The sequence below is a fragment of the Botryllus schlosseri genome, unplaced genomic scaffold (genome assembly GCF_051294905.1).
Source record: "Botryllus schlosseri isolate E-star unplaced genomic scaffold, Bs_hap1 Bs17a, whole genome shotgun sequence".
Classification (NCBI taxonomy): Eukaryota; Metazoa; Chordata; class Ascidiacea; order Stolidobranchia; family Styelidae; genus Botryllus; species Botryllus schlosseri.
Window position 1 is genome coordinate 1,000,794 of NW_027648626.1, and position 17,095 is coordinate 1,017,888.

The 17,095-nt window shown below is 41.2% G+C and overlaps 1 protein-coding gene and 2 long non-coding RNA genes across 3 annotated transcripts in view; 2 read left to right on the top strand and 1 right to left on the bottom strand.

Annotated features, from left to right (window-relative positions):
* Positions 1–17,095, bottom strand: part of LOC145459648 (uncharacterized) — a 333,482-nt gene that overhangs the window by 112,909 nt on the left and 203,478 nt on the right. The window lies entirely within an intron of this gene.
* On the top strand, positions 807–1,885 carry LOC145459594 (uncharacterized). Its single transcript, XR_013921471.1, has 2 exons — positions 807–887; positions 1,815–1,885. It is a non-coding gene; the product is annotated as an uncharacterized LOC145459594 (long non-coding RNA).
* Positions 5,191–6,918, top strand: LOC145459715 (sphingomyelin phosphodiesterase 4-like). The gene is given in 2 exon segments (XM_080338269.1): positions 5,191–5,346; positions 5,349–6,918. Coding segments are annotated over 2 exon segments (1,353 nt in total). The 5' UTR covers positions 5,191–5,267; the 3' UTR covers positions 6,623–6,918.

Genomic DNA, 17,095 nt, shown 5'->3' on the forward strand with positions numbered 1-17,095 from the left:
TAAGCGTTTCCACAGTTGCATTTCAAATAAATTCCCGTCAATGCATGCATGTCGGCAATTCGAAGTTATCATGTTCCGTATGCGCTCCGGCCATTGTAGGCTTAACGCCCATTCGTTCAAAATAGGATGTTCAGATACTCCGCTATGTCTCCATTGTAATGTCGCCGAAACCGTCGACCATTTTCTACTGAATTGTGCAAGATACGATTTTCAACGGTCCTTTCTCATTGAGTCATGCCGTAATCATGACATCCCATTCACGACTTATAACCTATTAGTCCAGCCCGAGCTATTAAACCCTGTGGCTGAATTCGTGCTGTCATGTCGTAGAATCCTTTAAGATTTGATTCGTATATAGACGAGGTTGAAATACATTGCAAGGGTACTTATACCAGTAGGTAACTTCAGACCGTGGTGCACCAGACCCTTAAGGGCGATAAGCGCCACTACAACTTTTAACCATATTAATAATAATAATAATATGTTTCGTATGCTACGATACCGCATTGTTGGGATGACTCGAGTCATGACTTGACTCGATGCTTCAGAAATGCGGATTTACTCGAAGAAAATTTAGGGATCAATTTCAAGTCGTAAGTAATCAATGCCGACTAAATCGGTCAAACCTTCTTGAACACTCTGATAAAGGAGGCATTCTTTACCATAACCACCTCTAAATTGGTATCATGTAGATCTTACTATAATACCCGTGCATTTTTAGGCTCGACCGTCCAATGTCCAGAAAAGTTTCTGGTCACCGCCGAAAAATCGATCATTTATTCGACAGAATGCTTCTACTCTGCACTAGCTTATTTCTTCGTCTGCTTCTATGTTTTAAATATGGAGTACCCAGAAGAAGCAACAGCTACATTGGAGTTCATGCAAAGGTCAGCTATGAGTGAGAGTGAGACCACAATTGAAACAGATTATACTGAATTTAAGTGAAAACAATTATAGCCTATGCACCTGGACTCACCGAAACACGTTCTGATCTTGATTATGCCTACCTACATATGCTTTATAAGACAACAACTTATGTCTTTAATTCTTGTCCGAAGCAGTCTCTGTTGCTACTCGAGTAGAAGTAATCAATGACCTGATCCCATACAAACTACTAGAGTACTTGTGTAGATATGCTTCGTATTGGCCAACCCGATCGAGGGACTGTGAGTGCCCTCGGTGTAATTTTCTAAATTGACCAACCCTGGTCTACGTAAATCAGGGAGGGCCATTAGCCAACCCGCGGCCCGCGAGAAGGTTTTGAGTGGCCCATGAGGTAATTCTCATAATTAGTTATCATTTCAAAAAATTAATTACCCAGGTGATTTATTATAAATTTTCAAGGCCAGCAAAAAAATTGATCAGCCTGGCTGCGAAATACAGGATGTTGATGACTATGACTATGTTCAGGCCCCGAATAATCCAGTCCTTGCCAAATGAACCCAGCAGTATACGGAGGCGACCCGCAATATTCAAAGTGCAATTAGTATTTACCGAATTCATTCATTAACTTTGAACAATTTTCGCGCTTGGCGTGGCTATGTACTTTGGATTTTAATAACATAAATTGTTATCGATCGATAAGTCTAATTGTTTTCACCGTTACCTAACCCGGTTTGCTCTTTATTGGACGACTACTATAAAAGGTTATACATATTGAAGTGGCCTGCGCAATGGTTTGTAAATCTCATGTGGCCCTTCGGCTGAAAAGGTTGGCCACCCCTGACCTAAATCGTACCAGAATACACCATCACACTCAGCTGGCAATCTCTTTGATGCTTTGTCCCTGTTAGTAATATCTATTTCATTTGCAGGTACTTTGCTGGGATAGCAGAGCAAGGCTCAAAGTCTTCTAAAAGAAGAAAAAGTGACGTTCACCCTAAAGTGATCAAGTTTGCGAAGTTGCTGAAAAAAGCCCCATGAATACATCAATAAATGCTTCGACGCTGCATCATTGATTGATGATTAGTGTGGGGTTTCGTGACCAGGTCTATGGGGCAAGGAAATTGTCTGTTGATATACCAGCAAATCGGGCATAATAATACTGTGATTGTGCCGTGATTACGTAGTACGTCAAAGAGCCGTATTTAGATTTACAAATACGTCAAGGAGCCGTAATTAGCTTTACAAAAAGGCAGTAAATTTACTAGCAAACAGTGTTAATCCTACTGCTATTAGCTGTGATTTCATTGACTTTCTGGAAGCAGTTTTTAGTTTTACAATAGGCAGTAAATTTACTGGCGAACCAGTAACAAATCTTACAGCTATAACGCCGTAATTTAATTGACTTACTGGAAGCAGTATTTACCTTTACAAACGGCAGTAAAACTGCTGCCTGCTATTTGAGCAGTAAATTTACAGGTATTTTTTTAACACTGAGGCTTTTGAATTTATCCTAATCCGCGCGATGAAATGACCAACTCTTCGTGTATGTCTGCGAAGTATCAACCGTTACGCTGAGTTCTGTGAGCACGACGTAATGATCACTTCCTAACAGATAGTCAGTAACATCTGTTGAGACGTTATGGGCCAGGTCTTTGGTGCATATTGTCAGGTCTAATAATGAACTATTGTCGGGAAATTGGGATGAAATGTCAATCCTGGTCGGACTGGTGGTGTTTATTACCACAAAATCCTAGGAATCAATAACATGGTAAAGATGTCTACCGCAGCTGTTTATTCGGTCGCTATTCCACAAGGGATGATGGGCGTTAAAGTCTCCGACTATAATGCACTTTGTGGTGAAGGGGCGAAAACATCGTTCGAGGAGCATGCGCGATAGATTGCGATTTGTTCTTGTTCGATTCCTCTGGCAGTCCAGTAGTTGACATCGGAGTTCGTCATAATAGCGTGGATTCGAGTTTCCTGTCGATACCTATCACAATCCGCGTAGCCGGCTGAATGTGGTTGGCCACAGTTAACACAATTGGCTTGGTTCGTGCAGCTCTTGTATTCATGATTGTTACCGCATTTAGTGCACCGTGCTGAGCTACGGCAATGCTTTGCCTTATGGCCGAATCGGCTGCAATTGTAACAGCGCAAGGGTGGTGGGTCGTATATCCTGGTCCTGAACCGTAAAAAGCCTATAGACACAAAGCGCATAATGGAGATTGTTAATCCATTTGGTGCAGGTGGCGACAGTTACACTCATCGCTATTCCCATCGCCACTGGATTAGGTGGTGAATTGAATATGACTCGACGAGAATGACAAGTGTGATTGACTTGTGACTCGTAACCTCGTGACTTGGTTACAACCCTGCTCTGTACATCATGTCTCGTATGATGCGATACGGCCAATCAAGGTTTACAGATATCCACAGTGAGTTGAAAGCATAATTATTTCATTGGTAAATTTACTCTCCGTTAAACTCAGTTCAGTTGATTTTTAATCATCTCTACCTGTTGAGGCAATGAGCGTACGAGCTCAGTACTCCAGGAAATCATCTCCCACTTCTCCATTCAAATAATTAGAATAATTCCAGATTCAGATTTGAGTAGGCAAATCATTTTGCCAGCTCTAGTCATCACAGTTGTGTAACGAGACATTAATCAGCTTTTGCTAACTAGATTAAAATTATAGCTACACAATTGTAACACAAAGCAAAAATAACTTAAGTTATCGAAATTAGATTATAATCAAAATCACTTAATTCATAAAATAAATGCATGCAAATATCAAATTTACTTGATATCAAATAAGTGTTCACATAAGAAAGATAATGGCAAATGCCTGTACACTAGGTTTGACTCGTTTACCACTATACCGTTTTCCTGTATAGTATTTCCAGGTAAACCAGAAACTATATTAAAATTAAAATGACAACATACAATCATTTTTCCAATTATATTATTATTATATTACCGGCATTTGGCTATAATTAGTCTAATTAGTCAACTAAAATTACCTAGTTGTCCAAGTTGGCTAGGTAATGAACGTTACAAGGCTGATGCAATTGCGACCATCACAGTTAGAGGTACATACGCTCACCCTTCTTTTGCACAACTCGGGAACGATGTAGAAGAAATCCTTGTCTTGGAAAAATCCGCGAAATCCAATCCAATCCTCACCTACAATTCAGATAATTAACACATCATCGGAAAGAGCGTTCAAATTACTTTATTTAAAATCAATTTCTAGATTCCAGATCGTCCTGCTTAATTACGAACACGAGGACCAAATCTACGTTATATTGCGCTGTCGGGCTTTGTTGGCGGCCATTTCAATGCATGGCAAATTCCAAATTGAAGGCCGGATTCAAGAGTGTACCTCACCTACAATTCAGATAATTAACACGTCATCGGAAAGAGCGTTCAAATTACTTTATTTAAAATCAATTTCTAGATTCCAGATCGTCCTGCTTAATTACGAACACGAGGACCAAACATACGTTATATTGCGCTGTCGGGCATTGTTGGCGGCCATTTCAATGCATGGCAAATTCCACATTCAAGGCCGGATTCAAGAGTGTGCCTCACCTACAATTCAGATAATTAACACATCATCGGAAAGAGCGTTCAAATTACTTTATTTAAAATCCATTTTTAGATTACAGATCTTCCTGACTAATTACAAATAGAATTATTCCGCTCTTGTACAGTGCATGCTGCGTGTTTTTGATGACTCAATCTTCAAGAATTATGATTGTCGGTATCCCTTTCATCTGATGTCAGTTATTCTCCGCTGGCATCAGGATACTTTGCTAGCTGTATGAACTATCAATGGGACTACCGGTCATCCACCAAAGTTTCCCTATTTACGCACTATTGTTATTTCGAGATATGCCCCTAAGTGGCCCCGACTCTGATAAAATCTGACCCTTTTCGGCAATTTGTTCGGGCGTTCTAGTTGCGCTTTTTGAAAATCCAGTAGTTTGTGCAAGTCTGCGGGCATTAATATTTATCGCGTATTGCGAGTGATCTATATTTCATCGTGTCTAATGAAAATGAATGTTTCTATTTCTGGATGAGTGAATTTAAATTGGGGATGAGCAGATTAGTAGTGTTTTCATACCGTTACACCGGAGTAATCGTTTTCGCTGTGCAATGCGGATATATAGGCGTGCCAGGGTTTGGACCACGATAAATTATTATGTATTTCCAGTCTTCTCCCTATAAGAAAATATGTCCAATCTACATGATATATGTGGTATTGTGATGTGCATCATGTGAACCATCTGGAATCTGGCATAACGCTTCGAAAATCACATCATCACACGGAGAAACCTTGAGCTGCGACGTGCTGGCACAGCTTTTTTCCAAGCTGTGGATGGAAGATTATTTCAACAAAATCGGTGGCGCCATGGAAAGAAAAAAACCGACGCAGAATCACGTCCACGCAATTCGCCTTCACATGTTCATTTTTTCTTCAACGCCCACACGGTGAACATAAGGCAGCTTCGTTCCGGATCGCTTTGGGAGCCGGTCAATTCCGGCATCATGAATAAATTCGCGCCGAAGTTATACGATTTTCTGCTGCACTGCTTTGAGATATGGCCTCGCGACCAATCGTTTCGTGTCGTGCTCGAGACTTGGTTGAGCTTTATACAACCGTGGAGGTACGTTAGCAAAGATGTAATTGTTCGATCTGATGCGGCAGTGAGCAATGACTGGTACTGGTTTGTTTATCAACATCTGCGGTTTTACTCTTCATTATTTCAAGCTGCTATCAAAAGACTCAAATGCACGAATCTCGGCACCCCGGCGAATTCCTTTCTACTTTCACGCGTTGCCAAAGTATTCAAGCAGGCCAACTTGATCACGCTTATCGATGATGCGCAAGAAAATTCGAATCACGAAATGTCAACACCCTACGGTAGCTATCTGATGACGTCTCCTAACAGTGTGAGTTCTGACGATGGCATGTTTTCTCGCGAGTTTACAGACATAGTGGCTCAACTGATGTACACAATCAGCCAAATTCTCGAGACTTTAAGAGATAGTACCGATGAGGGTGACACAAACGATTTTTCTAGCAAAACTCTGAAATTTTTTGGCGTACTGCTCGATTCTAGTTCTGATAGAAATTCGGTAACGGACGCGGAAAACACAAAGCAGAACTTGAAGTACGCCATGACATTTTTGTCTGATACGTTCGATCTTCCAGTACCAAAGTTGTGGCGTCCTGTGTCGCCAGAGATAGCCGATCAGCATGTGGACGAAAATGGCCGCATTTTGTTGTCGCCTACCGGGAGATATCAGCTACGCAATAACTTGCCTAAATTCCCAATCACACTCAACACCGACCCTGAACTGTGGCCCATTTGCGGTTACGAGTGCGCCTTTTTAGTACGATTTTTTTTCGCGCTGTCGACGATGTTCAATAGGAAGTACCGATCGAAAATGGATGCATTGTGCAAGCGAAGGACTTTTGTCGGTAAAGCGTGTCGGTGGTTTTGTGTGCCGCGAATTGACGCGACGCGGTATAGGGTGAATAAACGACTCGAGCCGCGGTTGAGTTTGAGGTTCCTGGCCCATTATCGTAATCTTGTTGGTTTGTTCACGGTTTTCCTGTTTCTGTGGTTGTTTGGATTTAGCTTTCCGAAGAGTATGTTTTACGTTCTTGGCTTCACTGCAATTGTTGTCTTTATCCAAATTCTGTTCAGCTCTGATGATATGTATTAATTGATATCAATAAATTTTTCGGGGTGATTTTGTCGCAAGCGCAACTTAATTTTTGTTTTAATGTGATTGATGCTTAATGGGGGGGTGGGGGGGGGGCTCGGTGACTATTTATATTGCCACCAAATTTTGCATCTTGCAAATTGAGAAACTCGATATTGCTACCTTGCAACAGAATATATGTTCTGTTCTTCTTTGTTCTGTTATTTTGATGACAGAAGTGCCATGCAAACAGCCAGGCAATATACCTCAGGAAAGCACATTTTTCCTATGGTTATAGCTCAGACGCAATTCTGCACCTACATTAGGGTGGTTCAAAAATAACCTTTTTTCCTGAATCTTGCAGGTTACTTGATTAAATCGTTAGGTTGCCTTAAAAAACGACGCACACCAAATTTGAATTCATTCCAACCAATATTCGCGGATTTCGTAGAGTTTGAAAATTTTGAATTTGCCTAAAAATGCAAAAAAAATTTTTTTTCAAATTTTCCTTCCAACCTTATGAAATTGTAGCGCTGTCTTCAAAAACGATGGAAAACAAATTTTACTCAATTCCAAGCTGCAGAAGCGGAGTTATTCAAGTTTTTTGATGATAATTCTGAGATGATCCACCAATCAAGGATAATCCCAGAATCATCAAAGATAAAACTGAAATAACTCCACTTCTACGGCTTCGAATTGAGTCAAATTTGTTTTGCATCGTTTTCGAAGACAGCGCAACAATTTCATGGGGTTGGCAAAAAAATTTGAAAAAATTTTTTTTTTGCATTTTTAGACAAATTCAAAATTTTCAGCCGTCAGATACACCCGGCGTGACCACATATTCGGTACGGGTGAAACCAGTCAATGACCCCGCTGCAGTATATCAAGTGATGAAACGAATGATGCATATGTGCCGTTCTCCAGTAAGTAAATGAGTATTTCTGTGGATTGGCACGAGAAATTACTGTGTTCTATTACCATAGGCAGGCAGATATGAATTACTTTTTCGAAATCGCACAAGGCCGACGGCTATGACCAAATCCCATCATGGTTTTTAAAAATGATAAGCCTGCATATCGGTCAATATATGGCCCATTTTTTCAACTTCATGATAGAAAATGGAGTCTACCCAAGCTATCTAAAAAAAGCCAGAGTAGTCCCTGTACACAAAGCTGGGGATAGAACTAATGTCACCAACTACCGTCCGATATCCGTTCTCCCATGCATCGGGATTGTATTCGAAAAGTTGCTCCTCTCCCGCCTGTCCTCATTCCTCGTCTGTCATTTCCCCTCAACAATTTGGCTGCCGAAACAAACACCAAACCGCTCATGCCCTCCTAACAGTGGCCGAACAGTACTATGATATCTCAGAGAAGCGAAATGTGGGATGTAGCATTTTTCTCGACCTAAAAAAAGCGTTTGACTGCGTAGATCATAAAATTCTCATCTCGAAATTGGCGCGTTACGGACTTGGTCATTTTTTATTTAAACACCAACCTCGGGACGGTTCTGACGTCATAGACAAAATCTTCAGTAGATGCGAAATTCGACTTTGTTGCGAACTGTGACGCGCAGAGAAGCGATAGTCACGTGACTAACAATCCGACAATCGTAGCGCGCCGAAGGCGACCAAAAATTTTGTTGTCATTCATGACGTCATAATCACGTATTTGACCTATGCCAGTGGTTCCCAACGTGGGCCTGCGGAAAAAAAGAACGACGGCTCACAAGATCCCAGCATCTTATCTCCGATGGTGATCGTAGGCAATCTAGGCATTGCCGCGGTGGCATTGTATTTCTGTCTCTAGTCGTGACATTCTCAATGAACGCGTTCCGTCGCCGGTGGGACAAGAATGGAGGTATGTGTATATGCCGTAGACCAGGGGTGGACAAACTTTTGAGCTCGCGGGCCGCATTCAACATCTGAATTAATTCGCGGCCGCACTATATAAAATGGGATTATAAACCAAAACGCAATATTGGTATTTGATTATATAGTAAGAACATGGAGATAATATATGTGTTTATTTAAAACAAACCAAACATTGCTTTGATGATATCGTACACGCGAGATTTCATAGGCTGGTCGACCTCAATAACCAATTATCAAAGCTATAGATAGGAAGATCGGTTGTCTTGATTCTTGGAAAAGGATTGAAATTTAAAACCGTGAGCAGCGATCTGTTCATAGGTTTACTAATTTCACTTTTGGTTCAGTTCCAGAGACCACAGAAACCAATACATGGTCACTCTGCCATCGAAACCTGGACATGGAAACGGCTTACATGTTAGCTTCAAACACGCTTATATTATGTGTAGATAAAATATAAATGCTCCAATTCTACGCATTATTTCGATTTTTAGTATGCATTTTATCAATATTTAAATAAAAAAGTCTCCTTAGACTCTCGCGGGCCGCACAGAACGGTGTTGCGGGCCGCATGCGGCCCACGGGCCGTAGTTTGCCCACCCCTGCCGTAGAGGCACACGATATAACAAGACGTTGATATTTGGTATTTTTGTTGCAAACTTTACATTTCAGTGAGATTTTCATCACAACCGCATGTAATATCCCCTGTATCGTGGTAACTGATTATAATTTCAGCGATTCCACATATTTGGAGTGTCATTAGCACTTTTGCATTCGTACAACTTTCAATTGCGAAAGTATTCACCTCTTTTTAACTACCAAAAGTATGCGATTTGACTAAATCTACTTTATGAAACTTAACAACTCGAGTAACTAACAGACATTCCATTATTTAATTCCATTTAAGTAGTCTTGAAGACTCAAAAATCGCTACTTCTACATGTACGTCAGGTTTTAGTACAGCCAGTCACTTCTACTTTAGCTACAGACGATGGCCACTTTAATTGACCCCCTCTGTGGACCAGCAGTGTTCCAAAGACCATTTTTAGTAGTAGTAATAGTTTATGCATGTATGATTACATCTTAGTGATTCGTTCAGATGCCCGCAACAACAACAAGACGCCGAATGCGGCTACTAAAGCAAAACGGGACAGTCCAGCCGTGACCGAATATTACGTATATTACTACGACAGCACTAGCGCGAGCGACCCACGTCGTCACAAGAGGTCAGCAGATTCACGCAAAAAGCACAGGCCTGCGATGCGCGTGATTCGAGGGGGCAAGCGAAAACGTAAAGAAGTTGAGAAGTCAAAGCCGAAAACAGCCCACCAGAAAGGCAAACATGCGCTCAAAATTGCTGCCATCGGAAAGGAGTCCATTCAGGAAATTCCGATCGAAAGCAAGCCGTTAAAAATGTCAAAACTACCAACCAGTAAAGCCCAGAATTTTCGTCGCGCTTCGTGCGCAGTGGATGTGGAGTAACCAGTATGATTTCACGAACGTTTGGGTGAAAATAATTTAGGTCGCGGGCTGGCGTGGTTCCGTTTACACCACATTGTCGTCCTTCGCCCATATGAAATAATTCATTACAGTATATACGGCTAATCCATGACGTTTGAAACTGATGTTTCGCAATCTAGCATTTACTTGTCATATCGTAATCTAGCATGTCCACGGCGTGTCCTAATCCGGAAAAGTGGACTCTGATTTTTTTTTAGTTTTAGAGCTGTTTTAACATATCACCTTTGAAACTGTCTGGACTAAAGGCAGGGCTGTAACCAAGGCACAAGGTTCCGAGTCACAAGTCAATCTCACTTTTATAGTTTTAACTCGAGTCATTTTCAATTCAGTACCGAGTCAAGTTCGAGTCCAAGTCACGGAGTAGAGTGTCGAGTCCGAGTCATAGTGTTTTGACTCGAGTCCGAGTCCAAGTCATTGTGTTGACTGCTCTGTTTCCAGTTTAAGTCTTGTTAAACCCACTTTTTAATACTCTGTTTGGTGATATCGAATGGTTCGCATTTACAATATGCTAATTTACCTCACTTATAACAGTTTCTGGTAACATTTTCAAGTATTAGTACTGATAGACAAAATAATTATAGTGTGATCTGATAACTTTCGTATTCTTCGAAATTACAATGAAATGCCTGTCTTGGTAGACCCAGTCTCGAGTAATGTGACTTGGTACGAAAAATGACTCGACTCGGACTCCGAGTCATGCGCAATGACTCGAGTACAAGTCGAGTCAATACACAAATTGACTCGAGTCGAGTCGAGTCATTTTTCATTTTTAAGAAAATGACTCGAGTCAAGTCGAGTCATCAAAAAATCGTGACTCGAGTCTCACTCGAGTCAAGTCATTACAACCCTGACTAAAGGCATGAAATAGGCTACAAGTTCCACTTTTAGAAGTAGTATTTACATTTTACTTTCAATTTCCAGTATCATATACTTTGAGTTATAATTTATATCAGTTCTTTTGCCTGGAGAACATACATGTTGAAGTAAAAAAGCAAGTGTAGTAATGCCTTTAATTTATGGAAAACATATCGAAAATTGGATACCTGCTGGTATGCATCAATATGAATCAAGCTTGTCACCTTTCGCATAGTTCTATTTGTACCTTTTTACAATCCATGTGAACGAATTAGGATTGTTTTCACAACTACTTACTTACTTGAGTACTATTAGAGTCAGTCAATTCTACTTCCACTTCAAGTAGTTTTAGGTTGCTTATGGAAGAAGTACTTCTACTTGTACTTGAGTAGATTTTTCCGTCGCTACTTCTACTTCTACTTGAGTAGCTTTCTTGACTACTTTGACCACCTCTGCTAGCGTACCGGTACAATCGGGAGGTGCGACTCCGCCTTTATCAATAAACCCATCGAACAGACTGGCGGCAATGAAGAAAAGTAAAGGAAATTCGAAAATAGTTGAGAAATTACGCAGCAAAAGAAAATCGAAACGGCACTTTGTCAAGGACGCGAGCAAGGTTCGCAAAAGCGCGGTCAAAACCAGTCGAAACTCGTCGGCGACTAAAGTAAACGTGAAGGAGTCGGCTAAAAAAAAAGACGAAATCAAATTAGGCTTACAAACCGCAGCATGATGCCACAGTGTTAAGTAGCCGTAACGATATATACAAGCCGTGCAGGTGCGGGAGGGATATCTAGATATCAATGAAGTCGTAGAGTGCTGCAGCACCGAAGGCCTACTGTTGAACGCGACAGTTCGTATCAAGTAGGCGTACAGCGAATATTCGTATACTCCACAGTTCATCTCAACTGCTTCCTAGTTCCGACGATGTTTTACCAGTAGGGTTGGGCGATTCTGGAATCCGGATCGCGTATTATGATTCCTGTTGAGTATTCGAGTATCACTCATTATGACATAATAACAGTATATAAGATGTCAAGGTTCAAATATGTCTGTTGTCTGTTATCCATCACATTAAAGATACTTTGGTATTATTCCGACCCTACTGAATTCATTTCACCTTGTGATAATTGCTATGGGATGATCATGACTTCAAAAATGTGCTACATCCAGTAACCTTCGTAGCTTTGTACTATGTTTCGTATGCTACGATACGAATTAAAATAATTACTCGATTCAGATTCGAATACTCGAATCATTGTGCCCAACCCTAATTACCAGTAGTGAATGATCGCAAATGTATGTTTGGAATAGAAATATAAGTAAATGACGACTCGCAAGAGTCGCAACGGACTTGCGTCCTGACACATGCAGGTTGGGACATGGGGAATGGCTAGTCTAAAGCATTGGTTCTTAACCTGTATAACCAGTGTCAGGACCTGTATGACCAGTGTCAGCGGTAAACTAAGAAAGTCTCAGGGGTATCGCGTGAGGGCAAGTCACACATGTGATTTATGATGATACGCCCATCATTGGCTGAAGTTAATTATATCAGATCAGATCAATTGTGAATGCTGTGATGATCGTATGCAGTGAGGTACGCAGGGGAAGCAACCGGCTGCTAGCCTGTAAAGAAGGACGTTCTGACGTCATAGACAAAATGGCGATCTAGGGGGGCGAAAATGACGAAGGGGGCGATAGGGGGGCGAAAATGGACAAAGGGGGCGACGGGGGGCGAAAATAGCGAAGGGGGCGATAGGGGGGCGATGACGCGTCAAAACGGCTGACCTTTTTTTTTTTTTTTTTTTTTTTAGTCATCTCTCAGCTCTGAGCGGTGAAAGATGACCTTTTTTTTTTTTAGTCAACCCGCCGGTGATTACAGTCTGTATGCCCAATTATCGGTGCACAAAATTTTGGGGGGCGATGATTGGTGTTGACCTTGAAAAGGGGGCGATGGGTCGAAAAAGGTTGGGAACCACTGACCTATGCGAAGCGCAATAGCAAATGCCAATATCACGCAGGTGCAAATATGCCAATATCCGCATGTTCTTGCGGACAAAATAATGACAAAGTTTCTGACACAAAGCAGAAACCGACTTGACAGTACGGGACGTGGAGGCTTGAGATTTCAGAATGAAATTGATCTTATCAAGCCTCAAACCTAATATGACGACGAGGATGATGATAATAACGCACCAGCATCATCCGTTTCATTATAAGCTGTGATAATTGCCCGCCACGTTTCGTGTTATTGTTTGGACGTGGTGGTCGGGGGGGCGCTGTCCAGGTAGCTCAAAAAAGTTTGGAAGACACTGGATTGTTATTTTATGTATCGATTGCTTTGCTTGCCTGTCGGCGTATTCGTTTCAAGGTATCCTCGCGTGTCCGAGTATCCAGAATCTAGTCGATTAGTATAGAAGGGCAAGAACATATTAATTTTAGACCACTCAGGCAAACAAAAAGAATCACGTATTTCGATGGTGCATTCTCTTCTAATATCCAAAGCGACGTAACAGACATTGCCAAAAGCTCGATAGTGATCGACAAAAAATACACTAGTTTTGAAATTTAGGCCAGAACTATTTAGTAAATCATGAACGCTAAATAAAATGAACTGATCAACAACTATAACATTACGAGAATGCTCAGCAAATGACAAAATATTCACGCTTTCTGCCATCTTTCGACATCTTGACAATACATTGCCAGGTATTTTATTCCTACGTAACCAAATGTTGCTTCAGCTGAAAAGTAAAAAGGCACGAGAGATATGATAGTCGTTGGAACACCATACAGTCAAATTATTTAAGTTTTCCACTGTCACAGGCTCAAAGGAATCTATCAGCAGGGGCGGACAACTTCTCCAGTCGGCGGGCCGGATTTAGGAAAATTAAGTACTTGGCGGGCCGGATTGCTTAATCGATACATTATTCGCCCATTTATCCACATATACAAGGAATAAATCGTATTTAATGAATGTATTTTAACGACAGCAATGTCAATTCAAAGCCATTTCTCGCCTCTAACGACGAGGATTTCTCGCCTCTAATGGCGAAGACAATGAGTATTTGAGAATAACATTGTCATACGGGCGCCGCCATGTCTGCTGATATCTGATCAATAGGGCGATTTTTTTTTGACATGTCAAAAAAAGTCAAAATAAGGTCAAAATTTTAGCGTTAGGTCAAAAAATGTCAAAATTGACAGAATTTTTCGCAACCTGCATTTTATTTGTATCGTAGATTTTGCACAATCAGTGAACTTATCGTTTGACATTTTACAGTTTGTAGCCTACTTTATAGGCCTACAGTGGCAGACGGCGCATTGTCTGCTCATTGTGAATCATAAACAGTCAAATGAAACAAATACGTTGACACGGTGTTATGCTAAACTTACCGCAATATTCTAAGTGAAGCAAGACTGCGTGGGCATTGCATGGTTCTTACAAAAATTGAGATGTACACCATTGTCAGAATGAAGCAACACGGTGTGTCACCAGTGTACGCACGCACAACTTCAGTGTTGCCAGCCAATAGCTGCTACAGTTGAACGTTCTTTCTCCATTCTTCTTGCTGTTGTTGGTGTTTGTCGACTACAATGGTCATTTACACCAGGCCGATATTCCTTATTTTCGATTCCGTATCTGCCGATTTGTAGCACGGCCCACTTCTATGCTTTTCGTAAGACACCGCTTACGCGGATGAGATGGCGAGGAGGAACCTAGATAAACCTTCAAAACCTGGGTGGAATTCTGGAGCACTTGGGTAGGAATTCTGGAGTCGACCTGGGTCGGACGAGAACCTAAAACCCATTGGTGTTGTAGCTGTGAATTATCCCACTACGTTATCTCGCCACATCTTCATCCTTGGCAAGCTACTTGGTAAAGACAGACACTTTTTACCCGTGAATCAGAGATATCTAGAACTAGATATCTAGATATCCCTGCTGAGAATGCCGGAAAGTATATTTCGTTGTACTACAACAATTTTTAATTATTTTCACCATAGTACATCATGTACTGGAATTCATCATAGGGCTAAATTTTCTTAAAATAATATTTCGTCATGTAAAAACTTGTCAGTTTTTGAGTCAAACAAGTTTTTCAGGGAAAACTACTTCGTAAAGGACAGACAATTCAAACCAAAAATGAGGATACGTAGTAAAATTCTAACATTTTTTGGGAAAACACCTAATTTGCATACGTTAGGTCAAAATTTGGTCAAAATTTAGTTTTTTAAGGTCAAAAAATGTCAAAATTTGGATTTTTTAGGTCAAAATCTTACGTTTTTTAGGTAAAAAAAAATCGCCCTACTGATCAACCAACACACGGTGCAATCCCTAATTACGATTTAAAGGCGTTCGATAAGCCCGGTAACCCTAATTTACCAAGATATCAATTCATTAGGGTTGAGTAGGTGACGATAGCGTCGTTGTTCAACTGTGTGGCATAATTTATCTCGATATTGAATTCATGCGGCCCGTGTCCTCTACGAAATTTGAAAGGTAGCCTGCGGCCCGGTTTGAGTTGGCGACCCCTGGCATATGCGGTGCAAAAAGCCTAGAAGTGTGCCGTGTTACAAGTAGGGCTGGGCAAAATCGAGTACCTGAGTGATTCGATTCTGAATCACGTAATATGCTTCGAGTCGAGTCGAGTAATCGAGTATCATTCATTATGACGTCACAACCGAATGTGGACTTGCTTATGGACTTGTGTCATTCATTTTCATCACTAGTTGCTTTAAGTTTCTCCTTATTTACCTTTTATCGTACTAAGCTGATGCTGATACAGAAGCCGATGATACCGGTTTTACGTTTCGTCTGGTCTCGATCCTATTGCTGAGTTATCTATATAATAATAATCTGATCCAGTGGGGATCCCAGGAATCGAAAATAAGAAATATCAGCCTGGTGTAAGTGACCATTGTAGTCGACAAAAAATCATGATTGCCACAGACGACATGAGGGTTGAGTGCATTGTAAATTCCGAAAATGCAAGTCTTCTCGCTTCGACGAACTTACGCGTAAGCTCCACTCTCGCAACGCTGCGCATACCCGTATATAATAACTTACAGTCACTAAAATTTGACGTAGTAAGCAAGTAGTGGGGAGTCTCGGCAGACTGGGGCCGCGGGCCATATTATCATGTAAGACGGAAAGCTGTCCGCGGTCCGGATCCGGCCCGCGGGCCGTATGTTGCCCGCCCCTGATCTACAGGATATTGTAATTGATTAATAGCGAAGAAACCTAATCTGTGAAGGAAAGAATGCCCCCTGAAAATTTAGACTTCGTCTTTATGACGCCGGGTCATTTTTCAAATATTATTTCTCTAACGTTTTACATTGTGGCAAGGCATTCGACCAAGGATATGTAACTTGATTATATCGCCGGGCTGCTCAGGACCGTAATTGCCGCACCCCAAACCCCCAATTGAGGAGGGGCGAGCTCGAATCGGGCCCCAAATTATTTCGTGAATTAACATAAATTATGGAGTATTTTTTGAAAGCTTTTGCGACTTTTCAAAATTTATTCGCGCTGCGAGCGATTTAATATTGCATATATCTTGATTATTGGGTACCCATCCCTCAACAAAACTACCCATGATTTATGTTAATTCACGAAATAATTTGGGGCCCGATTCGAGCTCGCCCCTGGTAGCTAGGCTTTTCTAACCAAAAAGTAGTTATTCGCAGAAGCAAAAAAGCCAAAGCGAAACTGTTATATTATGGAGGTCGCATGGATAGTAAATTAGTAACAAAAAAGTACAATTAAAATGCATTTGGTCGCACCAATGTATCACTTCTCACTCGAAAGGTCCAAGACAGACATAGAAACCCTAATCGCGTTTTAATATTAAAATACCAACTTCTAATGTCCGCGTTGACAGTTGGATCTGTTGCATTCCTCACAACGTTAACGCCAGATTACCACTAAAACAAACGGAGAATAAACATTTGCAAACTTATTCCGTCGTCAGTGTTTTAGCGGTTAATTATTGAATTCAGCCGACCAATCTGACATTTTTCCCAAAATTCCGTTGTTTGCGGACCCTGCCTTATAGGATAAGCTTCATAACATCACCATTGACCAAGGGTGGTGCCAAATTAACCCTGTCGCTATCAGACACTACTCAATAACACGTCTTTGTTGCATGAAACATGAATATATCAGATACTGTGACTCTGAACTTTCTAGGGTCTGCCTCGAAGAGCCCTCTTAGTACCTCGTCACATACGATCAGTTTATCACATAGC